This window comes from Lissotriton helveticus, chromosome 9, assembly GCF_964261635.1.
Source record: "Lissotriton helveticus chromosome 9, aLisHel1.1, whole genome shotgun sequence".
Lineage (NCBI taxonomy): Eukaryota > Metazoa > Chordata > Amphibia > Caudata > Salamandridae > Lissotriton > Lissotriton helveticus.
The window spans coordinates 248636999-248664813 of record NC_136070.1 but is presented as its reverse complement, the minus strand read 5'-3'; the positions used below and the strand labels follow the sequence as shown (position 1 = coordinate 248664813).

General features: G+C 44.8%; 1 protein-coding gene across 1 annotated transcript in view; it reads left to right on the top strand.

Moving 5' to 3' along the window:
• The window catches only part of FAM161B (FAM161 centrosomal protein B), an 87324-nt gene that overhangs the window by 18734 nt on the left and 40775 nt on the right, over positions 1-27815 (top strand). The window contains exons 3-6 of the mRNA XM_078659866.1: positions 725-1275; positions 14936-15273; positions 15890-16008; positions 22236-22403. Coding sequence (XP_078515992.1) covers positions 725-1275; positions 14936-15273; positions 15890-16008; positions 22236-22403 — 1176 coding nt within the window. The remainder of the gene's footprint in view (positions 1-724; positions 1276-14935; positions 15274-15889; positions 16009-22235; positions 22404-27815) is intronic.

The window sequence follows — 27815 nt, the reverse complement described above, 5'->3', positions numbered from 1 at the left end:
ATGTGTGCATCTGTAACTGTGTGTCTATGTGTGTATTCTCCTACCTGTGCTGTCAGGTACACTATCTCAATTCCTGATCCTCCTCTCCCCTTTACTCGTCTGTGTTATATTGGTCTTCCTTAAACATGCCCACCTGGTCTCTTTTTATTTCTCTCCTCAGTTTGTTTGTATGTTCCACATGCCTCCAATGCTGTTTTTTATCTATTCTTTCACTGCCTTTTGCTAGCCTGTCTACTGTTGTCCTCTGCCTGTCTGTGCCTTCTTCCTATTATCATACTTCTCTTATGCCTACCTCACTTACACTCTAAGTCCTCCATGCAGACTGTTAGCAGAATTTCCTTCCCATTAGTTCATCTCTTTGTGCATCCTCTGGTTTGGATTTCTAGATCAAATCATTGGATACATCTATCCTTTACTCCTGTTCCCTTTTAAAATATTTGTTTTTATATATTGATGCAAGTCTGTCCCAACTCATTCTGAGATACTTGGAGCATAGTTCTCATCTTCTGGTACCATGTACTGATATCCAAAATGTACTTAAAGCCCTTCAAATGTTAGTGCTAATAAAAATAGCACATAGGTCTGAAGCCATAGCAGCCCTAAAGAGCCTCATGCTTTTTTGCCTTATGCATGTTGATTCAATATTTATGCTCAATGCACTATATAAACAACACATTTCTTTGTTTTTCTTTTCATTTGTGCCAATTTGTTGTGCTCGATATAGATCCAGTCATATCCTGCGACCTGATTCGCTGAATGGCCTGTCTGCTGAGTATTCTGAAAAAAACAACCATCAACACTCTGATCAAAATGCTTATCTTAGATCTAAAACGGCAACATTAGCCTGGGCTTCACCTATTACAGTCCCTAAGCCCTTCAACATGACCCTTCGAGAGGCTCAGAAGAAGGCCAACATGAGATCCACCTCTGTTCTTCAGGACATAAGCAGCTCATGGATGGAGCAACAGACCCTGGAAGAAGCAGAGTGCCAGAGGCAGTTCCGCGCTCTGCCAGTTCCAGCTCATGTTTATCTCCCACTCTACGAAGAGATGAAGGAGCAAAATGAGGCCCGGAGAAGTGTGGAGATCCAGAAAAGATGTGAGTACCTGCTTTCCACCCAAAAACCATTCAGCTTTGTGGAAAAAGAAGAAAAAAAGAAGGAGACTCAACTAAAGATGCTGTCCACTGCTTCGGAGCCAGAAAACAAGAAGATGACAGTAGTGAAGAAAATCCCCAAATCTGTCCAGGATCCCACAGTCGGTGATAAACTTCGAGGTAAGATGCCTGGGGTTCTGCAGTGATATGGTTCACTTCAAGTCATAAGCTAGTGGTCAGAGATTGTGAGAATAGGGCTACCAACTATCTAGCTGAATATTGCAAGAGAAAACCAATGACCACACATAAGAGACCAAGAGATTACACAAGACAAAGCAGAAAAAAATGAAGTTATTAAATACATATTTTGTCCTGTCCCAGCCACTGGTCCCACCGGTTTTCTTGATAGATGCACGCTTCTTTTCGCACTGCACATGTTCATGTACACATCTCTCTTTCAATTCTTCATCAAACCATCCTGGCTAATCCCTTTTACTAGCAAGCATCTCTTCTAAAACTGCCTTCCATTACAGTTCAGAATTAAAAGCAGCCATGTTTTTATACAAGCTTTGGATTGTAGTCAAGTCAAGTCAAGTCAAATGATTTATATAGCGCGCTACATACCCAGAGGGTCTCAAGGCGCTTGAGGAAGGGTGGGGAATTACTTGTCGAATATCCAGGTTTTAAGTTGCTTTCTGAATGTTAGGTGGTTCTGAGTGAGGTGAAGGTGAGTGGGAAGTGAGTTCCAGGTTTTAGCTGCCAGGTAGGAGAAGGATCTGCCTCCCATGGTGGTTTTGTTGATGCGAGGTACAGTTGCAAGGGCTTGGTTGGAGGATCGTAGCTGGCGGGAGGGGGTGTAGAAGGAAAGTCGTGAGTTGAGGCATTCGGGTCCAAGTTCGTAGAGTGCTTTGTGTGCGTGGGTTAGGAGGCGGAAAGTAATCCTCTTGTTAACGGGGAGCCAGTGGAGGTTTTTCAGGTGTCCAGAGATGTGGTCTTTACGTGGGATGTCTAGTATGAGTCTGGATGAGGCGTTCTGGATGCGTTGGAGTTTTTTCTGGAGTTTTGCGGTGGTACCGGCGTATAGGGTGTTTCCGTAGTCCAGGCGGCTCGTGACCAGTGCGTGGGTGACCGTTTTTCTAGTTTCGGTGGGGATCCAGTGAAATGGTTTTTTGAGCATGCGAAGAATATTGAAGCAAGATGATGAGACGGCGTTGACTTGTCTGTTCATAGAGAGTGAGGAGTCCAGGGTGACACCCAAGTTCCGTGCGTGGTCCGTCGGGATGGGTGCTTTCCCAAGGGCCTCTGGCCACCAAGAGTCATCCCAGGCGGAGGGGGAGGTACCTAGGATAAGGACTTCTGTTTTGTCTGAGTTCAGTTTTAGTCGGCTGTGCTTCATCTACTCGGCTACTTCTTTCATTCCTTCATGTAGGTTGGTTTTGGCGGTGATAGGGTCTTTGGTGAGTGATAGTATCAGTTGAGTGTCATCAGCGTAGGAGATGATGTTGAGGTTGTGTTGGCGAGCGATGGCCGCGAGGGGGCTCATGTATACGTTGAAGAGGGTGGGGCTGAGTGAAGATCCTTGTGGTACTCCGCAGATGACTTCGGTAGCTTCTGATTTGAATGGTGGAAGGCGGACTCTCTGAGTTCTTCCGGCAAGGAACGAGGTGATCCATTCCAGTGCTTTTCCTTGGATTCCGATGTTTCTGAGGCGTTGTATTAGGGTGCTATGGCAAACTGTGTCAAAGGCTGCGGAGAGGTCGAGGAGGATGAGGGCGACTGTGTCTCCGCTGTCTAGCAGAGTTCGAATGTCGTCTGTTTGCTGCGATGAGTGCGGTCTCAGTGCTGTGTTTGGCTCGGAAGCCGGACTGTGAGGAGTCGAGGGATTTGTTGGTTTCGAGGAAGGCGGCAAGCTGGTTGTTGACAGCTTTCTCGATGACTTTGGCCGGGAATGGAAGGAGCGAGATGGGGCGGTAGTTTTTGAGTTTGGTGGGGTCAGCTGTGGGTTTCTTCAGAAGGGCGCTGAGTTCGGCATGTTTCCAGCTTTCCGGAAAGGTGGCGGAGTTGAGGGAGCAGTTGATGACGTCTCGGAGGTGCGGTGCTATAATGGAGTCTGCTTTGTTGAAGATGTGGTGAGGGCATGGGTCAGTGGGGGATCCTGAGTGGATAGAGTTCATCAGGCGGATGGTGTCCTCAGTGGAGATTGGGTTCCAGTCATTGAGGATGTTCAAGGGGGGTGGGGGTCCTGCAGAGGGTTGGGTGGGTTGGTCTTCGGGTCAGTTGTCGAAGCTGTTGTGGATGTCTGCGATCTTGTTGTGGAAGAATGAGGCTAGGGAGTTGCAGAGGGCTTGAGAGGGGGTGATGTCGTTGGAGTTGGCTGAGGGGTTGGTAAATTCCTTGACGATGTTGAATAATTCCTTGCTGTTGTGGGCGTTGTTATCTAGTCGGTTCTTGAAAGCGGCTTTCTTGGCGTTCCGGATCAGTTGGTGGTGTATACGGGTGGCGTTTTTGAAGGTGTCCTTGGTGCTGGTGTTTGGGTCCTTTTTCCAGGCCTTCTCAAGGGAGCGACAGAGTTTCTTAGATTTCTTAAGATCATCGTTGAACCAGGAGGCCTTCTTGCTGCCTGGTTTGATTTGACGTTTTTTCAACGGTGCTAGGATGTCGGCGCTGTTGGATAGCCATTGGGTGAGGTTAATGGCTGCTTGGTCGGGGTTTGAGGAGTGGGCGGGGGGCTTTTGAAGAAGCGATGAGGAGATCTGGTCAATGGTGATTTTGTTCCAGTTTCTTCGCAGAGTGGGTTGAGGATGGTTGTTGGTTGTGGTCTTATTGTAGGTAAAGTGAACGCAGCTGTGGTCCGTCCAAAGGAGAGCTGTGGTGTGGCTGAAGGAGACATGTTTGCTGGAGGTGAAGATAGGGTCGAGTGTGTGACCTGCGGTGTGGGTGGGGGTAGTGACAAGTTGTTTGAGTCCGAGGTTGGCGAGATTGTCCAGAAGGGTGGTGGCGTTGCGGTCGTTGTTCTTTTCTAAGTGGAAGTTGAGGTCTCCCAAAAGAATGTACTCCTCGGAGGGGAGGGCGTGTGGGGTGATAAAGTCCGTGATGTCCTCACTGAATTGTGCACGGGGTCCTGGTGGCCTGTAGAGGAGGGTGCCTCTGAGTGTGGTCTTGGGGTCGATGTGGATCTGGAAGTGAAGGTGTTCAGCGTTAGCGAGACTGATGTCTGAGCTGGTTGAGATGCGGATGGATTTCTTATGGACGATAGCGATGCCTCCTCCTGTTTGGTCGGTACGGTCCTTACGGATGATCTTGTAGCCTTCCGGGATGGCAATGGTGATGTCTGGGGCTGATGTGGCGTTCATCCATGTTTCTGTTAGGAAGGCGACGTCTGGAGAGATGGTGTCAAGTAGATACCAGAGGTCGATTGCGTGCCTGTGGACCGAGCGGGTGTTGAGCAGGATGCATTTTAGGTGGTTTGTGTCAAAGAGCTGTTTTGTGTCCAAAGGTGAGGAGTAGGTATTGGTGCCGTCGAACTTGCAGGAGTTGCAAGAGAAGGGTCCATGGATGTTTCCAGGAGCGGCTTGGACGCAGTTGGAGGAACGGCCGGGGTTTAGGGCTAAGAGGGTGGAGGCGTCGTATGTGATGCGGGTGGGGTGGGTGGGACGGGGGCCAGGGGGTCTGGCGCTGGGCGCGGGTTTGGCGCGGACGGGCGTAGACGGGCTTACCTTTGGCGCACCTTCGGCGCGACCGCTGCGCGCAAGAGCATCTGTCATAAGTGGGAGGGGCGAGGGAGGATCAGATGGGAAGCGGGTGCGTGGTGGAGGGGGCGGATTCAGGGCAAAACAACAACAACACAGCAAATGGCGGCTACAACGCGAGTGCAGACCGGGTTGGGGGAAAATGCTGAGGTTATTGCCAAAATTATTTCAAAACAGTGAACAAATGCAGGCACAGTCGAGCGCATAAACAGGCAGGCACGTTCAAGCGCTTAATGAGGACAGCAGCGCTATGCAGGCTAAAGTGAAAATACAGTGCAACAAGCAACTTCAGGCGTTAGGATAGCTCAGCAGCGCAATGCACACGATACCAGGCAGCTTTAGGCAGGAGTCAGTGAGGGCAGAAGGGAGCGACCGTTCTCAACGAGGTCGAGGCGGTCACAGCGCTATGGTGGACAGGGGTGAGCCTACACTCTTAGTGGGAGGGAGGATCAGATGGGAGGCGGGTGCGTGGTGGAGGGGGCGGATTCAGGGCAAAACAACAACAACACAGCAAATGGCGGCTACAACGCGAGTGCATACCGGGTTGGGGGAAAATGCTGAGGTTATTGCCAAAATTATTTCAAAACAGTGAACAAATGCAGGCACAGTCGAGCGCATAAACAGGCAGGCACGTTCAAGCGCTTAATGAGGACAGCAGCGCTATGCAGGCTAAAGTGAAAATACAGTGCAACAAGCAACTTCAGGCGTTAGGATAGCTCAGCAGCGCAATGCACACGATACCAGGCAGCTTTAGGCAGGAGTCAGTGAGGGCAGAAGGGAGCGACCGTTCTCAACGAGGTCGAGGCGGTAGTAAGCTATCTAGAGGTTCTCCAAGACATTATTATAGGTGTTCTCCATCAAGAAACAGCGTGGATAACTGTGCTGTAAAAAACTTTCAGTGGCCCCTTATCCTAAGATGTTTGTTAAAAAGTAGTAGCATTTACTGGCAGTTTGAGATATCTAATAACCTATTGAAATGCTTTAGTGTCCGCTAGAGTACCAATAACAAATATTTTCCATAGATGCAAATTATGCATGTGCCTTTAGGAAAACTGTATTCCTGATTCAAAATAATGAATGCATATTAGGAAGATACTTGTTTCGTAGGAGAAACAATGTCTTACTGGTACTGTATATCCCTCTCAAATAGGTGCACATTGCACGCACCATGATGTGAAAAAGGAGTCCATTTCAAATTAAGATGTGGAGCATAATGTCCACTGTTGTACACATCATAGCTATTGGTCGATAGCATTACATTTTTGGGGACAGAATTTCTATCCTAATTGATCTTTTATATGAAACTGTACTCCCATCATCTATAGGGAATGTTTTGGGTGCCGTTAATGCCTACTATGCAGTGGTATAAAACCCATATTTCATAGGATCTCATGAAATATTTTTCATACCTTATAGAACAGCCATCAATCAATAATTTGTAAAGCTCACTACATACCCGCGACCGCGAGGGTCTCAAGGCGTTGGGGAGGGGGGGCGGAGGGGATGCTACTGATCGAACAGCCAGGTCTTGAGTATTCTCCTGAAGGTCAGCAGGTCTTGGGTCTGTCATAGGCTCAGTGGGAGGGTGTTCCATGTCTTGGCGGCGAGGTGGTAGAAGGATCTCCCACCGGTGGTTGTTCTTCGGATGCGCGGGGCGGTGGCGAGTGAGAGGTCGGCGAAGCGTAGCTGGCGATTGGAGATGTAGAAGGAGAGCTGTCTGTTGAGGTGTGGCCGTGGCGTGGTATGTCGAGGATCAGTCGTGCTGAGCCGTTTTGGATGCGTTGTAGTCGTTTGATGAGCTTGGTCGGGGCTCCCGCGTAGAGGGCGTTCCCGTAGTCAAGTCTGCTGCTGATGAGGGCCAGGGTGACTGTCTTTCTTGTATCTGTCGGGATCTATCTGTAGATCTTGCGGAGCGTGCGGAGGGTGTTCTTTTTTAGTTCAGTTAGCTTTATTCGATTTTGTTTAAAAACCATAAAAGCGTCAACAATACATAGATAAACACCATAGGGTTACATAAAACATCATAACATTTCATTACAAAAATAGTAAAACAGATTTAAGTAGGTATATCGAATCAGCTAATCAATATACATAAATATACATAAATTACATTTTCAATAATCAACTTTAGAACAAGGGCATTAAACAAGCTGCAGTGACATCCTGTCTTGTCTGTAAATTCCTCTTAGTGATGGGTTTTTTAGTATACAATTTTTAAGACAAAAGTTGAAAACCATTAAGGACTAAGATATTAAATGGCTATTGGTGTAACTAGATATACCGGGGGCTCGGGTAAAAATTGTGCAAATCCCAAGTTTGAATGGAGCCATGTCTCTCCTTGGGGGGGCGAAATCGTAAGTAAGGGACGATATTACTGTTCTTGAATTCGACTAGCACCAGGTCCCCAGCGATGCCCTTGGGCAGCGAGCCCAACCACCCCACCCTCCTGATACCCAAAATGCCACCATCCAGCCCGGGCGGCAGAGGTCTATTTTTCCGCAACCAGGCAATGGCCTTGTCTAGCAGGTCCTGCCGTGACTCGTGTGTTCCCTTGGTGATGGCAGGAACCCCAGAGAGGATAGACACGTATGGGGCGGCCTGTGGAGGCAAGTGGATACATGGCATTCTTGCCAGGGCTGGACGAACCACCATATGAGTTAGTGACGGGGGTTTTGAAGTTACTTTGTGCTCTATGGAAGTTGGTATACAGGGGGGCCGTAGTTGATGTTTGCCATTTTTACAGGTATTAAACTTGTACTTTTCAGGGACAGTGACAGTGGGAGGGTTTGTGCAGGCGGATACATCCAATTTGTTATTCGGAAGAGGATACTTTTTTATTGCTTCCTCGATGCTGTTCAGCCTATCCCCCAACTCATTTATTTTTAGGACCAAAGGTGAAATAGCAGTTAACAAGAGTTGCTCAATTTGAGACAGTAAAGTCATTTGGGGAGGCAAGACAGGGTCATCTTGCTTGGCCGCGGCCATGTCCAGCGCTGATGTTAATAGATTGGAGGGAGATAATGTTGGGCCACTGCACAGATATTGTATATTTGCATTATTCGCAGTGACAATGTCGCTGTCGTGTTTCCCTCCAATGGTGTGATCCAGGGGTGAGGCGTTTACTTGTTTCTGATCTTTTAATATAGGTGATGATGAGTCCCGTGAAAAGTCATTAGAGATAACACAATTAGGGCTCACAGTAGGGGAGGTTATAACAACATCTGGTGCGTACTTTGTGCCACACAGGGCGTTAAGCTCCTCCCAGATGGACATAGTGTCTATGTTAATGAATGAAACGCCGATATAGTCAATATAAGAATTAAAGCATCACAATACCTCCTCCCGTGGTGGAATCAAGTGGGGTGGCCCGTCCCGTCCTCCTCGGGTCCTCTGAGGGGCACAGAGGGCCCGCCCTTTGCCCGGGCTTAGCCCGGCGTCCCGCCCGCGTCCCGCGGAGCGGAGCGGAGCGCTGCTTTATGGCGCCTCCTGGCGCTGTCTGGTGTCAGAAGGCAGCGCCGCCGCTGAGGCTGCCGGGAAACGTAGTCCCGGGGCGGCGGCGCTGTTAGGAACAAGAGCGTGACTCCTGGCGGTGGCGGCTGCAGTGGGGGCCTCCTCTCCTCCCCCCTCCGAGTTGGCTGATGTCACCCCGTGCGTGCGTGCGGAGGGTGTTGAAGCAGGCAGAGGAGACGGCGTTGACTTTCTTGGTCATTGAAAGCGTTGAGTCGAGGATGATTCCCAAGTTGCGTGCGTGGTCGGTGGGTGTCGGGGCTGCCCCCAGTGCTGTCGGCCCACAGGAGTCATCTTGGGCTGAAGGGTTGGAGCCGAGGATGAGGACCATCCTAATGACCGCTTCTGCAGAGCGTCACCATTACCCTTTGTTTAATTAGTAACCTCTTCATGAAAGTAAAATTGTAACTGTCAAATTGCAATCAGTGCCTATTGTCAATTTAATAGTGTATAAGCAGCTTAAAATCTCAGAGGTTAGCCATTGCTCTTTTATTTTATTAGCAGTAGTATTTTCTGAAAGCCAAGCAAAATCTGAATAATCTCAATGCAGTAATAGTCCCATTGTTAGCTCAGTCTGGCTGGTAGTAGCTTCACTAGTCCCTAAGCATAAGCACCGAGAATTGTTAATCCGCAGTCTACTCCTGCAAGTTCTGTCTTTCTTGCAGTTGCTTCAGTGATATCTTATTTTCAGGGTTTTTGTTCATGAAGTTCTGTATCTCAACTACACTATTACTTTTTTATTTTTTACTAAAGTATAAAACAATATTTCCAATAAACCTTTCCATGTTTGAAGGAAAACATGGTTTTCATTTTAAATGCACACAAAAAAATTATATAATAAAATCCATAACTGATAACTTGTGTAATATATATGTCTACTGCCATTTTGGGGTTCTAGAGATATTTACCATCAGCTCTGCTTTCAGGTTCTACTAAACTCAACTAGCGATGCTCACTGAGCCAGGGGTGTTACATCTGTTGCTTAAGGTAGTAGACCTAGTGTAGGTTGCTCATTACAACTGGGTACTGATCTTAGTGACCCCCATCCCAGGCTGAGAAAATCCAGGGTTCAATCAGGCTGAGACACTGCCATGATGCCAATGTTCATGTTAACCCAGTATGTAACATGTATGGCCATGCCAGCATAGAAATTATCCTCAGACCTGTATGGAAAGCACATATTCCAGTGCCAGCTCAAATAGTTACATTCAATATTGCCATGTCTATATCGTCACTGTCATGCCAGTCTCCATTATGTCCAAAAGCATGCCACACCTGTCCGTTTCCATGTTGCATTTCCATGCTAGGAGACACTCTTCCCAGCCACTCACTTGTCTGGCTGCCCTGGCCTGTGCTCGTTTGCTGGGCTTTTGCAAATATTAAGCTGAGGTAGGCCTCTGGAAGGGATGGCTCCACTGCCAGTGCGGACAGTGCAAAGGTGAGGGGTGGGATGCTTGCGAAAGTCTCAGCCAATGGCAATTGCTCAAGCCACATTCTTTTTATTCTCATTGTACCACTTCAGACGATGAGCAGCTATATGCAAATTAGTCTTTATCCATCTCCAATAAGAACATTTCTTGCCTTAACTGTCATGCCACGCCCCCTCTGAATGGGAGCACAGCCTGATTTGGCCTTGACAGTGAGGTACAGCTTGGTTACTGTCATGCAATAATCAGCAGATCCCCGACACAGTATACTTGTTGTACTTGGGGCATCATACCGAGGAAAACTCCAAGGTAACGGGTAGAATGCTTGCAAAAGGCTCAGTGACTTATAGTCACTCTGGCCAAATTCTAATCCTTCGTTTTTTGCCTGCATTGCCACTCCAGATGGAGTCCACCCATATATTCAAATCCACTTTTGTTCTGCTCCAACAAGAATAGTCCAGTCCGAATTGCTAGGCCAGGTTACCTCTAGAATAGCTTTGGCCTAATCCCTGTACTCCGTGTGCTATTTACATAATCAGCAACCACCCATCATGTTAACGATTTAATTGCATAAAATACAATAAAAACTATTGACTCTGACTCTTCTCCAATCCCAGCCCCTATCAATACACACATCAAAAAGAGTTCCAGGCATAATGGGCTACAGCTCGCCCTCAACCTATTCCACCCTGAGTAACAGCTGGATATGCAGAGGTTAGTTACACATTCCCACACCAGTATTCACATTGGCACATCACTTTTACCTGGAATACAGTGCATATGGAGTGGCAAATTCCAATACCAGTATTCATATTTATACATCCCCATTACCTTAAATCCACTACTTTGGAGGTACAATGTTGGACACATTACTACAATCGAAAGCATAAGAGTAGGTGTTTTGGTTGAGAATTAGAGCAATTGTGGGGTAAGGCTAGTGGTCAGGTAAGTTGCAGGGTTAGGCAAAGTTTTAAAATTAAATTAGTTATAATTAGGGTTATTGTAAGCCATATGTTTTGAGTTAATATTGATGTCCATAAGGTGGGCCGTGATGCCATTATTGACAACCTCTACATTACCTCCTGGATTTGTACGTGATTGCAATAGAGCCTGATTCGAGGCTGGGTAGAGTAAGGGAGCAACTTACTACTATCTGTCATTTTATAATGTGGTTCAACACCACCAGGTTTTACTGGTGACAATTCTGTTTTCCCTCCAAATTTCTCCTTTGCTCTGTGCTAAGACTTGCATGTTAAAACAGTGCACTCCCAGACACCATTTTGTGTTCACAAGCCAGTAAAACCAGCCACCCTGCTCCCCCCCTCCATCCCCCCCAGCAACAGGAATTTTCTACATCAGAGGGTGCTTCTGTGAGCTGTTTAAACTGTGTTTACTAGGGCCTGTGCACTTCGTTTTTGGGCCAGCAGAGGGAGTAAAGTTTTATTCAAACAGTATTGTTAGATTTCAAGTTAGTGAGTCCCTTACCTGCTGAAGTCCAAAGTGTGGATTGAGCCTGTCTGTCTCCTAGGAGAAGCAGCTGCCCAGCCCCCACCCCCAGGCCAGCAGACCATTGGCTATTCAGCTACCAGGCAATCCTGAGCCCTCCTCTCACACCTGCCCAGGCCCCTAAAGGCCTTGCTGGGTGCACCCCAAATCATTCTCCTCCCTCTTGACTCAAAAAGTCATACATACGCCGTTTACTGAAGAAAACAAACTTGGACCCGCTGAACACTGTACATACCCATTACAAATGGACCGTTCCTGGGCAAACTGATAGAAAGAGCAGCATTCACCCAGATGTCACAATTCATTGAAGAGAATTACATACTTTCAGACTTCCAAACAGGATTCCGGGAAGAGGCACTGAATCTTCCCTCCTTGCCATCTGGGATGACCTAAAGAATACAGTTGACCGCAACGGGGTTGCTGCGCTACTCCTCTTGGACCTCTCAGCTGCCTTTGGCACGGTTGACCATTACACTCTGAAACAAAGACTCTATGAAGCCGGCATAGAGGAAACTGCTCTAGACTGGATCGCGTCCTACCTTCGAAACAGAACTAATGTCATCCATACCCCACCTTTCTCGTCCAAACCGTACTCCACAAAAGCAGGGGTCCCTCAAGGTTCGATCATCTCGCCCATGCTTTTCAACATCTACATAAGTCATTACCAAAACTGATCAATAAATTTCACCTCAGATGCTATAACTATGCAGATGACACGCAAATACTCCTTCAACTGGAATGCCCAAAAGACATTGGAAAATCACCAATTTTCAGCTGTCTCAGAGCCGTAGATCAGTGGATGACCTGCAGCCATCACAAATTGAATGCTTCAAAAACTGAGATACGTGTGGCGATTGGAATCATTACAACCCGCTTGCCGCATGGCCTGATGAACTGGGATCACTGCCTAAAGTATCGAAGGAAGTAAGAAACCTCGGAATGACCATGGACTCCAAGCTGTCGAGGAATGCCCAAGTGGATAAACTAGCAAGATCAAGCTTTGCTACTATAAAAACGCTGAAACGAATTTTCCCTCACTTGGGATTTTCACACAAGAACCAAGCTACCATCTCCCTTGTTCTGTCCAAACTCGATTAGGCCAATAGCCTCTACCACGGATCACCTTTAACGACCATGAAAAGACTACAACTCGGCTGCCAGACTACTCTTGCATATTAAACCGCGAGACCACATCTCCCCTGCCTTGAAAGCCCGGCATTGGTTACCGGTTGCCAGAAGATCCACGTTCAAGCTGCTTTGTATCACCCACAAAGCAATACATGGAATGGGACCACTCTTCATCAGGAATAAAATCACCAAACACATTCAACAGAGGAACCTCCGCTCTAAAGGAGCATCTCGCCTCAAAATCCCACCATACAAGAAAAAAAACATGGGTGACGCATCCTTCTCTGTTCAAGCAGCCAAACTATGGAACTCTTTATCCCCCAACATAAGGTCCACCGACAACCACCTCATCTTCAGAAAACTACTCAAGATTTGGCTCTTCCCCACATAAGCACCATACGCAAACAGAAATTTACAGTATATCCCTCTGTATACAAGCATTTGTTTTCACTATAGATATGTACCTATCTTTGTGTATTACTTTGTATAAACCTGTAAAATAATTATGATGAGAGAAAAAATAATAATAAATAAATGAAAATTATCTTTGGTCTACATGCACATACTTCCATTGTGCATCTATGTACCTTCCATGTCCTTGAATCTGTGTGTCTGTTACTTTTCTCCTGAAAAAGCATAGCCAATGCACTACCCTATTTCTCATCCTGTGCCTCTATCAATATCTTTAATCTACATATACTTACCTCCTTTATGTATCTATATACTTTCAATGTAATTATGGATCTATATATTTATCACTTTCTTCTAATTTAGCATTTCCAATGCACTACCCTATTTCTCAGCCTATACTTCGCTCAATATATCTTCTATCCCAACCTTCTGACTCATCTCAAACTTCTTCTACTACTCCTTCCAATGCACTACCCTATCTCTCATCCTATACATCTATCAATATATCCTCTACATCCACTCTCTCATTTATCCCAAACCCCATACCACTACTATTATTGCCAAAATAACCCTTTCTAGACTCTCTCCTACTCTACCCCTCCTTGCATCATCTGACACCTCTTTTACTATACAGATCCCCTAAAACAAACCTTTCTAAACTCTTCTCTCGGAGTCCTCCCCTCCAAAACGCCTTTTTACTCGCCAGAAGGCTCCTCCTACTGCTAAGACCTAAAAAAAATATCCTTCACTCTTTTATCCCTCCACTATCCTTTTCAAACTAAATTAACAGACTAACATGTTCACTTCTCAAATTCCATATTAAACTATACTATCGAAATAACTGAATAACATATCCACTACTCAAATTACTTCATATTTTTTTTACTATACTAATTTTCAACAGTAATCCTTTATAGGTTCCGGAGTGGCGTGCTACTCGCCAGAAAAGTGCTTCAACACCCATCAGGGCTAACAAGTGCTATATGAATGCAAATCTTTTTTCCCCTTTTATCCCTCCGCTATCCTTCTCACTCCAAGTAACTGACTAATATCCACCACTGAAATTACTTCATATTTCACCATATTAATTCATCACTAATCCTTTCTAGGCTTCCTGAATAGCGTGCGTCAACAAGTGCTATATAAATACAAACCTTTGTCCCCCTCCTATCTTTCTGCCATCATTCCAAATACAAATAACTGACTAACCTATCCACCACTTAAAATGTACTTGCATGTTTCACTATACTAATTCAACACTAATCCTCAATGGGTCCTGGAGTAGCGTGCTACTCGCCGAAAAAGCGCTTCGACGCCTCGTATGGGGTAGTAAGCGCTATATACATGCAATTACAATACAATACAATACAATACCCACACATGTACATTGTTGGGGCTGGAAACCATTTATAAGCACATGCCAGATACCCTATTTACTCTATCCAAAGAAAATAACAAAACCGCTTTCAAATGATCCAAGTGGAGATCGTGAATAATACGCCTGCACTCGATCTCGCAGATTCCTTCAATTCTTACCGTACATCCAGTCTCACTTTTTTCAGTATTTCTCTTTCTCACATTCTCTTGCCTTCTCTTTCACAGTGTTCTCTGTCTCCGATCGCAGTGTTGCTAAGCATTCCAGGATCTCACTTCTAATATTGCTATACACCTGATCACAGCATGGACGGTAGAGAGGTGCTAACATTGCTATTTATTTGAACATAGTGGTAAATGGTGAACGGTACCAACCATGGCAGAATCCCGCTTTTAACAAAACACCTTGTCTGCCAGAAGGTAAGGTAGGACCCCACTTATAGCGTTATGAACATCCTGGCTGACAGTAAGCCTGCCTGGGGAGCCACAAGCATAACTGGTTTAAGACTGAGCAACCTGCCTGCAGTGGGAAATCCTTCCACTACTCTTGTGTGCAAGGAGGCCATCTTGGGTTTGTGTACACTAAGGCCTGAATCGAAAGGATCTTGTGACCATTTGAAATTTCTAACCTGGTTAATTTAAATTGGCAGCCTGTTTGGTGTTCTTAAGAACACGTGAAGTATTCTGTCTCCTTCAATGTACTTGCTTTGAATCCTATCCTATCTCTCTCTTTTACAGAGGCTGAATTATACAGAAAGATCCGTATTCAGATGCGAGCTAAAGATTTGCTGCAGAAGTCTGTAGCACCTATCACTATGGAGAGGGGACGGAAAGATGCTCTCTCCAGCACCGCCCTGAAAACTCAGGCTGAGCGGCTCAGCTTCCTGCAGCAGAACCTGCGCTTCCAGCCCAGGACCAATCCCCAGATGCCTGACTTTGATGCACTTTACAGGGCATTCCAGAGGAAGGTGATGAAAACTAGTGAGGTGAAGGAAGCAACTCGCAATAAACCGTTCAACCTGAGCACTTCCAACCTACGCACTAGGCCAAGGAAGACCATGGATGGTGGGCCCAAGGTGAGGGCACGCTTTGCTCCTATCCACTTACGTTGCCTCCTTATCAAACCTCTTGCATTAACGAACATCAGAACATCTGATTGCACCCTGATGATCCCTGGTAATGAGCTGAGAGTGTCGGGTACCAGAATCTCCAGACGTGTACCTCTGGTTTTGCAGCACTGTGATGCTGGTTGCATACGGTTACTTTGGCTTATGGGTGTGCTAGTTTCCAACCTTTAGAAAGGTTCCACTCTGGTATTATAGTTGAACACGTGTACTTGCTTGTTATCTCACCCTATGTGAGATGCCACCAAAATCTCCAGATGTACAGTTCTGGTTATGAAACACCCTATTATATTACTGTGGAAGCGTGAATATGGCACATGCGAACTCTGCACCGGGGTGTTCCAACAGCTGGGTCTGGTTATGGAGGAGATTGTGCCAAACTGCTTTCTCCAGCAATAGTACTCAGTCTTCAGTGTGGAGTAGCGGTTTCCAGAGGTAATGTGGCTTAGTTTTACCATTTTGGTTATGCACATCAGAGTGACGTGGCAGTTGAATGTCAAGTATAAATCCCCTCTTGTGTTTATTGGTGTGCTCTGTTTGAAGGTTTATATGATGTTGTTATTTTTAGGAAGAGGTCCACAATCCAATGAGGCGAAGCCATTCTCTGACTGGCCTGTCTTCCTTGTCCTCCAACACACTGCCTGTCTACATCACAGACAGCACCAAGAGGAGAGAAGTTGCCATTCGGTGAGTAACTTTGCCCGTACAGATGTAATGCAAGGTCAATTTCCCAGGTTATTATATTCAATGGCTTGTTTGCAACAAAACATATTCACTTTGGGCGAGATGTACGAAAATTTCATTTTACGATTCTCTAATTGCATTTTTTTGCGACTCACAATTAGACTAACAAAATGAAAAGTACTAATGTGTCTCAGACACATTAGCGATTCCCAAATGGGTCGCAAGGGACCTGCCTACTCAATATTGACGAGGTAGGTCCCAATTTGCGACTCATTGTGAATGGGCAATAACATCGGAATGGTGGAGTGCTGGGGACAGCAGACCACTATGTCTGTGTTTGCTTTTTAATAAAGCAACTTTTTTTATAAATGCAGCCCTTTTTCCTTAAAGGAAAAACGGGATGCGTTTAAAAAGAAAAATGAAATTTGTTTGTGCTCCAAGGGATTATTGCCTGCTCTTAAAAAACTGTTTTGCTACCATTCACAAAGGGGAAGGGGTCACCTGGGAACCCCTTCCCATTTGCAAGTGGCTTACCACTTACTTGAAATAGGTGGTAAACTGCGATTGTTTTGCACCCGCATTACGGTCGCAATACAATTGCACATCACCCTTCGACTCACAAACCCTATTTTGTGAGTTGGTAATAGGGTACAGACTAGCAAAATAGGGTTTGTTTATAGAAAAATGCATTTTACCGTTTGCGTTGGCGACAGGTACAATGTGTCGTACATTTGGCCCTCTGACTGAAATTTCCTTTTAATCCTGTTCTACGAACAAAATGAAATAACTGATTTTTCCAAAACAGAAGAAGGTGAATTGACACTTTTGAACTAAAGTTTCATGACTTCTGCATGCAGCTCTCCAAAATTCCCTGGGCCCTGTTGTGCAGCACCTACTTAATCTAAGGTTTGGAGGCAACATGCAGAACATTTCTTTTTACGAAGGGAGCCAACTAAGCTACCTCTCCACAGACTTTAGTTTTTTTAAATATTCCCTCCTTGTAGGTCATGTCTTACCTGCATGCCTCATTAAACCTACGGAGTTTATACACAAGTCACCCACGTCATGCAGCACTCTTTAGTCTCTCACACGAGCAAGCGAACCTCACTCCTTACCTATAGCCGTGCTTTATTCCTAGAGTAGAGCAGACTCCAGTACACCCGTTACACACAGTTCCTTCATTCAAATGACTGGAGTTCATGACCTGCAACACTCCTATATGTTTATAGCCAGAGCACAAACAGTGCCCGTTCATCAGTCACTCCCGGTACCATTTTATTTTATTAAGAATCAACCAGTTTTCACTTGGTATCCTCCATTTTTCTATTTGATTTGCTGGTATTTTGGTCTTTGGGTACTGGAAAACTACTAAACCGCTCCCAGTGTAAGTGTTCTGACTTATTTAACATGTTAACAATTGTAAATTCTGTTTGGCATCCCTATCTCTGTAATAAGTAGACAGTGATATGACATAGCAAATGCATTCATTGCATATAGGTTAGATGTCATGTATCCTAGAGTGTACATTTAAACACAGAGTAAACAAATTGTTGTTGAGAGATTCTCATTTTATATTTGTGATTTTAGATCATTAGAGAAGTAATTTAGCTTGAGTAGATATTGCTGATCTGGGCCGATTTTTCTCTGGACGTAATTTTTAAAAATGGCGGATGTGTTGAAGGGATTATGTAATCTTTCAGAAACCATGAGATCTATATACTTCATTTTGGTGTCAAAACATAGGTTTTGGGGGTCAAGTAGTTTTCTAGATACAGAAAATAACTCCTCAGAGCAACCCTTCCACCATTTTCAAAAAGGGCTGCAGTCCTAGAGGAAGAAGAGACCTATATAGAAATGAAACTAATAATAATGTTTTTAAATCCTTTTATGCATACACCAAACAATGTGTATGATCTGAATATGAAATAAATGTAATGTTTATCACTCCTGTTTGAGACACATTTTCAAAGTTCACGTTTTTTATTTGTTTCGGCAATCGCTCATAGTGCATTTGCAGAATGTTGAACATTTGAGAAGAGCATATTGACAGGGACATCCCTTTGTAGCACAGGTTTCTTTGCAAGTACATGTACTTGTATGTTTTGTGGGTAGAGGCAGAAGAAATTTTGCAGGTTATAGCACCCCATCAATAACTTTAAAACCAAATTCACACAGATCTTTCTCTACTTATGCATGATCTAAAATATTTACACATCTCCTGATCAAGTAGAATGCTCTTTTAATGTGCCCACTCACAGAATATGACGTCAGTGGAAGGTCATTTAGCGGGATTGATCTCTTCAACTCCCTGTACTGAAGATCGTCAAATGTGTGACAGTCAGAACTTGTTTTCCACACACGCACAAGATATTTTTCTATGTCTTTAAAGTTACATTCTTCTGTCTCAGCAAATCTTTTTAGAAACTCCACAGGTTCAGCAGTTAAAGCTCCAAACTTTTTCCAGTTTTGCTCCTAGTGTCCTCACCCGTTAGAATATGTGCCTTAATAAGGACACTGGGTATCTCTGGGTCAAGTTTCTTGTACAGAATATGAAGCCGGATTAAGTGTCTTTTCTTGACTGTTCCATAACTCTGACAATCCTTGATTTATGAACAATGCAGCAAATCTACGTAACAAATTAATATCTGTCATTTAACAGTACCAGGACTCAATTGGAACGATTTTGATCAGTCCACTCAACATGTGGCACAACACAAAGGTCATCTTCCTCCATGCTCCGTATTAATGCTAATTCCTTTTTAATTCTTTTGACTTGATATTTGTAAAGTTTATTCAAGAGGTTTTCCAGCTTTGTAACTGTATTTGAAGGAGGGAGTTGTTTTAACTATCATCATCGACCTGCAGGGATGACGGTGGATTATAGTTACACATCTCAATAAATACAGTAAATCCAAAAAATGCTACTTCACAGCGTAGGCTGTGGTAGTTTTTCGCTACTATAAAATGCCTACTTGTGAACAACAAAAAACTTTTTTTGAGTTTGGGAGCAGCTCCAGGGACCAAACGTGTTTATTTCTGACTGAAGCCTGGGCAGTATTAAACTAAATCTGCCTGGCTTTCCCACTTGCAGCAGCAGTTTTTAAAACCCTAGCTTTGTTGATTACATGTGATATGGCTTTTGTAAAAGAACAAACCGAAGCTAGACACCATATTTCTGGCAGGGTGAGGTTAATTACTGGACAATTATCTTGGATTGTGAGGAGAGCGGAATAAACAGGCAGAGCCCATGGGTACCCCTTGGTTCTGGCAATGGGAGAAGTAGGAGCTGACAGATCAGTGCTCTGGTCTAAGGATTGCCTTCAACAGTGCCCAACTCGCAGCCAAGTTGGCTTGTGTGACCTTGGCCAAAACATAAGGGGAGAATGTTATTCTTTAGCACCACCCCTGAGAAATGTAGTGGAGCCGACACCCTGATTATGGTATTTTGCAATCAGATTCAAGTGCTGTAGAAGAAGTTTGGCTTGACTGTGAAAACTCTTTGGGGATAGTGAAATAGAGTGAAGACTTACTTACACCAATCACTTGCAAGTAACCACAGTAAGACAGGCTCCCCACCATGTGAAGAACAGAAGACCGCGGTTCTTTATGGAAATGCTGTGGGAGAAGGCTAAGCCCTGACATGCGTCTCCACCCTCCATTGTACCATACTACTTCTCAAGGGTCAGAGCGACTGGCTTCCTGCAGTCCGAATGACACAAATGACAAGTGAGGTCCCCTTTGAAGAAGAACGGCAAGATTGGCCTGTGGTCCACAAGAAGAAGGTATCTCTGGAGGACTTGACAACCCCAGAGACTGGACACTTTTCTGTGGCCCTATGGAAAGTCCTTTGAATCTGTGGCCTGAGTCCCTCAGTAGAGCTCTTAGAAGAGGGAGTGCATTGGGATTATCTAGCCCAAACCTATTAATCACTTAGTCAAAGTGGGGACTGAGCTTTTGGAGGTTTCTTCAAACAGAGGCATCTAACACCTCCCAGCCCTCCATGCCATCATTCGCAGGAGGTCGTAGAATGCCTCATACCTAATCAGTAGTCATTAGCTAGGAGATGTTGCAGCCTCCACCAAATCCACTTTTCGCTGTGTAACAGATTTGTTTATCCACTGCATTGCAAAATGATAGCTCGCAAACCAGTCGGTATACAAAAACACTGACTGCATTGCGACCAAGCTTTGAGTAGATTGGAGTCCTAGATTAGTGCTCTGATTGGAGCCTTTACCCTCAAAATACTTAATCTAGTTCTTTACATTCTGTTACGGGAGCTTACAGCTCAATACTAACCTAAGGCACCCTTATTTGATGACGGGAGCACATTCACACAGATCACTCCTAACAGATGTCTCTTCATTCTAATGCATGGTTCTCCAAAGTCAGTCCTGGAGGGCCGGGTCCATGCCAGATTTTTAAGATAACTACATTTATATAAATGGGGATGTGCTAAAAATATGGCATAGATCCAGCCCTTTGTAGAACCATGTTCTGATACCTGGAGTTCACACACAGCGCAGACCTGACCTACAGTACTCCTTAATTCTATTGTTTGCAGAAGACTCACAGCTTGCAACTGACATGCAGTCCTATTTATTCTATAATTTGGGTTCATGCACAATTTAACCCAAACCAGCAGTAGGATTTTATTTTCTCAGTTAAATTCATACCCAGCTCGCTAAAAAATTCCAGTTTCTTTTTATTGTTTTACCAGTGCCACAGTACAACTCACTAGTAACCTTCAGCATCCATTGTGTCTAACAGGTGGAGCTCATATCCAATTTACCTGGCTAGCAGCACCCCTTCAGTCTAATTCCTCAAACCGACCCACTGAAGACATGAGCACATCTTTATTCTAATGCTTGATGCCAACATAAAGCTTGTTCGCAACCTGCTACATCTCTGTTGTGTGACTGAAGCACCACACAATTATAACGTTCCAGCACCCTCATTATTGCAATGAGTGGAGTCCGCTTATAGCTCATTGCTATCCTGCAGCTCCATTTTACTCCTTTATTGAAGTCCACACAGAGCTCATTGTAATCTGCCACAGCCCTTTGATCAATGACTGAAGTGTACATACAGGTCACTTGTGACCAGATGCTCCCATACATTCTAATGATTACTTCCCACACACTGCAGACCCAGACAAACGTTATTTCATGAGCAGAGGCAGCACAGAGCTCAAATTTGACTAGCAACAACCAAGTGTATTTAGTGAGCCTTGAAAACGTGTGCCTTTGGACGTGTACTCTTTTTAGCACCTTCCCCTAAGCCCACATTAATTTCTTCAGTTCATTATTGGTTTCTAGCATACAAAGGAGTTTGGTGAACCTCAAGATTCATTTGTTTTCTGGTTGTCTGTTTTCTTTCTGTTCAGATGTCCTGCATATCTCATTTCAATTTGAATTGTGTCCTAGGTTCACACTGCTTAGCCTATTTATGGATTCTAACAGGCATCTGTCCTATTTCTGGTCCTCTAATTACTCCACTGTCACCTGGAAATGTCCTGTTGCACCATGTGAACTCTCTGTGCTCATCTGTGTAGAGCTAGGTGGATCTTGATACCTACCCTTCTTCAAGCTTCACCAGTTTTACCGGAAAGACATTAAGAGCCCATGATCTTCTTTTGGGGCTAACAATCCTAGTACAACGCTTAGTAGGTTTGCAGTAAAACCATAGGATAAAAAAGTGGAGTAAAATGTAGGCACAAAATATAAACAAGTAGACTATAATAAGATTTACTTTTATAAAAAGGTTAAAAACACCTGGGATGGTGTTCTTGAGAAGATTAGGGTTAGGCTGTGTTTAGAATTCAGAGTAAGGTAAGGTGCACTGTTTTGGTAAGGGTTCGAGATTAGAATAGGAGTTTAGGGATGGGGTTAGGTTAACAGGGTTGTATTAGGTTAAGTGAAGTTGTGTATGGTTCGGATAACTGATGGAGTATTGTTTGGCTTTACAACAATGTACTTCTAAAAGGTCAACTTTTATGCCTGTACATTGTCATATTTTTAATACACATACTTGTAAGCCATGGTATATTTTACAGCTACATTTTAAAAATCCAATTGGTGGTGTTCTGCATCCTTTTTTGCATATGATCACATAATGTAATATTAATCTTATCAATGTGCCAATGGCTGTTTAATAACCACACAACCAAGGTTGGCAACAGCATTCCTGAGTATGCGAAGGATCCGATCTAAAACATTATTGTTTCCCAATAGGTGTTCATTACAAGAAAAGGAGGGCAAGGAGATCGAGCGAGCTTCATGGATGGATATCCACAGGAAGAAATCTCAAGCATTGAACAAATCAGTGACCAGAAGAGCAAAAGTCCTTGATCCCCACAAACCTCTACAGGAAGTTTTTAAGGAAAAGCTGAAGGAAAACTGGTTTGTATAGAGATTTACAAAAATTATGTACTCTCTTGCTAGAGGTTACAGTAGTTGGTGAAAACTGAGGATTTATTGCTCTGAAACCTCTGGTTGGCCGTGAAGCGGATGAAGAGGCTTGAGGGATAGATGCTCAGTTTATGGTTTTCAGTAATCTGGCATCTTTGAGCAGCTCTGCAGGTCCCTTTATAATATTTCCTTTGATCATAATCTACTTGGCTGGTTACCGCAGTAATCTGATATTTTGTTTAAAGTTTATGGTCTTGAACAATCCTGGCCGAAGAGAGATGTGGGGAGATATGCTGGGATGGACTATGTTACTGGTAACTCATATCTGAATGTTATTGTGAAATGTAAATAAAAAGTCTTAGTATGTATGTAGGTAGTTGGGACTCCCAGTTGTATTCTAAATTAGAGTCCTCAGATTAGCCAGCAGTGCGTTGCAGATCTCTTCATTTATTCCATGTCTGTTCAGTTTGTGATGGCTTGTTTATGGGCTGGTACAGTACTGGATGATGGATAAGACCTGTAGCAGATACGTCTTTTGTATGTGTAAGAGGTTTAATCAATAAAAGGGAGTTATGAAATTTGTTTGAGCTACAATTGGCTGCCGAACGCTGAGTGTTTTGGTATTAGCATTAGTGTGGGCCAGAAGGGTTGTATATGAATTGACATTACTATATAATACCCATGCTAACCATAGTCGACCCTTCTTAACCTATCTGGTTGTGGAAAGTAGCGGGTTGCACCTATATTTATGGCACTTGAAACGCTACTATCTGAGTGGATCTGGGGGACTGTGCGTTGGGGGGTGGGTCTAGCCAAACTGCAACTGGAGACAGACAAAGGGGGATTGGGTGCTCCTGGCCTCCGTGCATATTGCTATGCAAGCAAACTACAGTGACTCTCGTTCTGGTTGGCAGGATGTAACCTGCATGAACTGTGATATACAGCCCAGGATATTAATTGTGGGATCCTACATACACTCCTGTTGCCTCGCTCTAGGGTCCCCCAGGATGCTCCGACGCTATTGCGCACAGCACTGGCTTACTGGAGGAAAACAGTACACACATCAGCGTACCCCATACTCCAACACCACACCACTACTAGGTATCCTTACACCCACAGGTCTAATTACAAAACAGAACACTCGCAGCTGGTCTGAGGGAGGAGTCAATACAGTAGGAGCACTCTTGAGTGCTGGGGCTCTCATGGATCAGGAGAACTTTTTTTTAGGGAAAATGGGATCTCGGTGTGAGAAGTTGGCCTGGTATATGATGTCCACTATTCTAGTGGGCACCTTGCACCAGTCCAATCAACCCTTATTGATGATGGTTGTAAAGTGAACCTTCTAGAAAGCTATCCTAGAGGTAGCTAAGGAGAGCAGTCTTCAGGCTAAGACTTCAGAGAGCGAATTAAGCTAGTTGTTTTACCAGTTATAATCTCTTGAGTACCAAATGAAAGCACACCACACACGGTGTATATCAAATATATATGTATTTATTCTAAACACAAGCCCTCTGGACTCTTTGAGGTCAGAGGTAAAAGTACAATACAAGGAACTTAATTAGCATACGATAAGTTGCACAGTATACGTTTTGCCCTTGGGGCCTAAAAAAAAAATATACTAAAATAGTGGTATAAGAACCACGTGAGAGTTAGAAAGCAGGCCTAGGGCCTGTGGAATCACTGGGGCTTCTAGGAACAACCAAAGGTTAGGATGTAGGAGGCCCACGGGAGACGTGTGCAGTGTCTAAACACAGCCGCGGGTTACCATTGACTTTCTATCGGAAATGAACAAGTTACAATTTTAAAGATTAAGGACACTTCTAGGATAACTAAGATGGAACCCTTTTAGACTTTGGAAGTCTCAAGGGCATTTGCCCTCCAAGTGTCTGAGTACTCGTGTTACCTCACCCACGGAAGCCTGGTGCATAGGTGTCTTTTGGTGTCTGGTTTCGTCGTCGATTCCAATGCAGAGCTGCGAAGAAGTGCTGCAGCGACCAGAGGAAAAGTGTCCGGGTGGATCCAAGGGTGGATCGGAGATGTGAAGAACCTGAAAGCAGAGGAGACCGAGTCTGGGCCACTAGCCAGTGACCAGGGCGGCGATAGAAAGATGCCACCAGATGTCGGTTGATTTCAGGTGAAAAGGAAGTTTGTCTCTTCAGCCACGAGGACCAGGAGGCGTCGACGACCAGGAGCTGGATTCGAGCTGTCCCGCGAAGGATCTAGTTGACTGCGGTGTCGGTATCCGGATTGGACCCAACAACCCTTAGCAAACGCAATCCAGGCAAGATGTCGAGATTGGCTTCGGTGCAGACCAGCAAGGTCTGAGGAACTTCACTTTTGGGGAGAAGTTGGAGCAAGCCTGGAGCAACCAGGAAAGCAAAGGAATTCAAGATTGCTCTTCCGGCGGGCTCACTAGCCAACGGACTAGGAACCGTGAAGACGCGTCGAGCGGAAATGCACAAAGCAGGGCCACGGGATACTCGTGGAGTGGGGGCCTCTGAGCTTCGGTGCAAATGGTGCTCGGGGCTGGGGCTTCAAGCACCCCAATGCACAACCTCGGTATACCTCGGGAAGTAGGTGCAGCGTGCAAAATGCAGGATGCCCAGGAGTTCCGGTCCCACGTCTATCGTGTCCGCCACGGGTCTCAGCTTAGCTGTGAGCGACGGTCGTAGTCAGAGATGTCAGGAAGTCCGTGTCCTATGTCGCAGATCGTTCGGGATCCGGCGGGAGCCTCGAAAATGCAGACCGCCAAAGTTGCTGTTGGTGCCGGTTTGAACAGGGTGGTCACTCCTTGACCACAAGGGAGATGTCTTCCGTCTTCCAGTCGAAATGGAATGTCGAAGGTCCAGGATATATGTTTCAGAGTTTTGTCCAGGGTAATCTAAAGTCCTAGGGACTAGGGTTCTATACTTATAGCAAGTTTAGGGGTTGGACTAACTCTAAGGTCCCTCCTATGGGTGGACCTGGGGAGGGAGTGGTTACACCCCTTCCCCTTTGTCCAGTTTCGCGCCCCAGCAACCGGTTTGAACTGGGAAGTGCATGAATCACCTTGTGTGCCCAGGCATTGTCTGAAAAGTATTCACTGGCACAATACATGCTGCAGCCCCTGGTAGGCCTAGGGTGCACCTATGCCCTGGGTACCTATGGTACACTATACAGGGGCTCACAAGGGTGACCCAGTAACCAATCTGGGATGTACCTTAAGTACATGGAGTCCATTTTATAGAGAGAGCAGATAGACTGGGGACCTGAATAGCATGGTCCTAGTCCAACTAAGTCGAAAACCAGCAAAACACCAGGCAAAAAGTGGGGGTAACCATATAGTCAGATATCCACCTTCCAACACTCGGGCAATCTATATATGACGCATGCAGCAATAATTGCCTATGTTAAGAGGCATTGGGCCCCCTGCAAGAAAAGAACCTCCGACGCACAAATTGGTGCAAGCAATATATGTAATGGGTGAGGGTGCGGCATCTTACAAAATGGCTCTACAAAGGTATTCGGGCTCAAGCTGGGATCTCACTGACCTACGAAACAGGGGGTTCGTAGACCTATAAAAGGAAATGAATGACATGGAATGGACCGCTCTGTTAAAATATCCTATAAAAGTGTCCCATAACGCCAAATAAAAATGTATCCAGCATATGATCCTCCATAGGGCTTATCTCACTCCACACCACTTACAGCGTATGTTCCCGAACACACAGCACTACTGCCCCAGATGCAAGGTGGAGGATGCTGACATCCTGCACATGCTGTGGTCCTGCCCTGCGCTAGCGGAGTTCGGGACAGATGTCGTCTGGAGCACCAGACAGTGACAGGCATTCCACAGAGGAGACTGCTGGAAACTGCATACTTGGGATGCACCAGCAGTCAAAATCGCAAAAAGTGCGCTCTTGATTCTCTGCCCTAGCACTTCTCCTTGCAAAGCAGGTAATATCTATGAGATGGAAATCGGCAAGGGCCCGACAATGTAAATGTGGCATAGGGAAGTTGCACGATGGGGCAGTGCAGAGAGCGCTGCCAATAGGCAGGAGGAAGCCTGACGGTTGCGCAAAACCTTGATTTCAATGGCCTGGGATTTGATGTTGGAGGCATTTAAAGCCCTAGAACCTGCGCCTGTCCCTGTAGTAAATGAGAACCAATTGGAAGTGGATTCCGCACTCAAATTGTTTGATGTTTTAAATGTTCTAAATGTTCAGTTTGTTTCGTTCGTTTCAGTGGTGCGTAGGTAGGTTACCCTACTGAGCAATAGGGTATGTCCAATGTAAATATCCTATGTGGTTCCTGGCACTCAAGAATCACTCCTGCCTCGCACTCCTTTATATTTTCCTTAAATAGTTAGTCCATTCAAGTAAGTTTTGTTCATCGTATTTTATTTTCAATCATAATCATTATTTTTCATACTCTTGATTTCTTCCTTATGTATTGTTTTCATACCATGTTTTATACATTTTGTACTTCCCAATGCATTTCAAGCAATAAAGCCCTTCCTCAGGGGATTCTTTCTCTTTGCACGATCGTCAAGACTTTGTAAATGGATTCGTGGTTCAAAATCACGATCTGCACAACTCGATCTGCACAACTCAATGTGTTCTCGTCTCGTTGTCGGGTCTGCGGGCATTTCCGGGTTCCGATCCTTTATTGCTTGAAATGCATTGGGAAGTACAAAATGTATAAAACATGGTATGAAAACAATACATAAGGAAGAAATCACGAGTATGAAAAATAATGATTATGATTGAAAATAAAATATGATGAACAAAACTTACTTGAATGGACTAACTATTTAAGGAAAATATAAAGGAGTGCGAAGCAGGAGTGATTCTTGAGTGCCAGGAACCTGTAGTAAATGACACATAGAGAAACATTTGCAAATAGTCCCCCCGATGGTATGACTTTGACCCAAGAATGGCTTCATGTGCAACGCTACCACATGCAATACGCATGTTAATCATGCCAACATGAGCGGAAGGAGGAATCCGGGTGAAACTGGGCAACATTGATACTAACTGGATGGGAGCCAGTGAAAGGGGGAAGGGGGTATGGGGGGGTTCGAAGTTTTGAAGTTATATTAATTGCACGTGCAAGAGTACCGCCTTACTACCTTGTTATCATCCAAATAGGGTTACTGTAATGTATACTGTACGAAATGGTACGAATTGCTTGCAAATATTGTAATGCTGAGGTTTAGGCATGACATTATGCATGGTATACTACTGCAATTGTGTCTACTAAAGTACCTAACATAATGTATGACTTGAGAAACCAAGAAAACCAATGAAGTGTGTTTAAAATAAATAATTTATATATATATATATATATATGAAACAACCAACCACCTCCCACAGAAGCCCTATGGAAGAAGGCACAGACTCGAGGTGGGTCCAGATTCGGCAT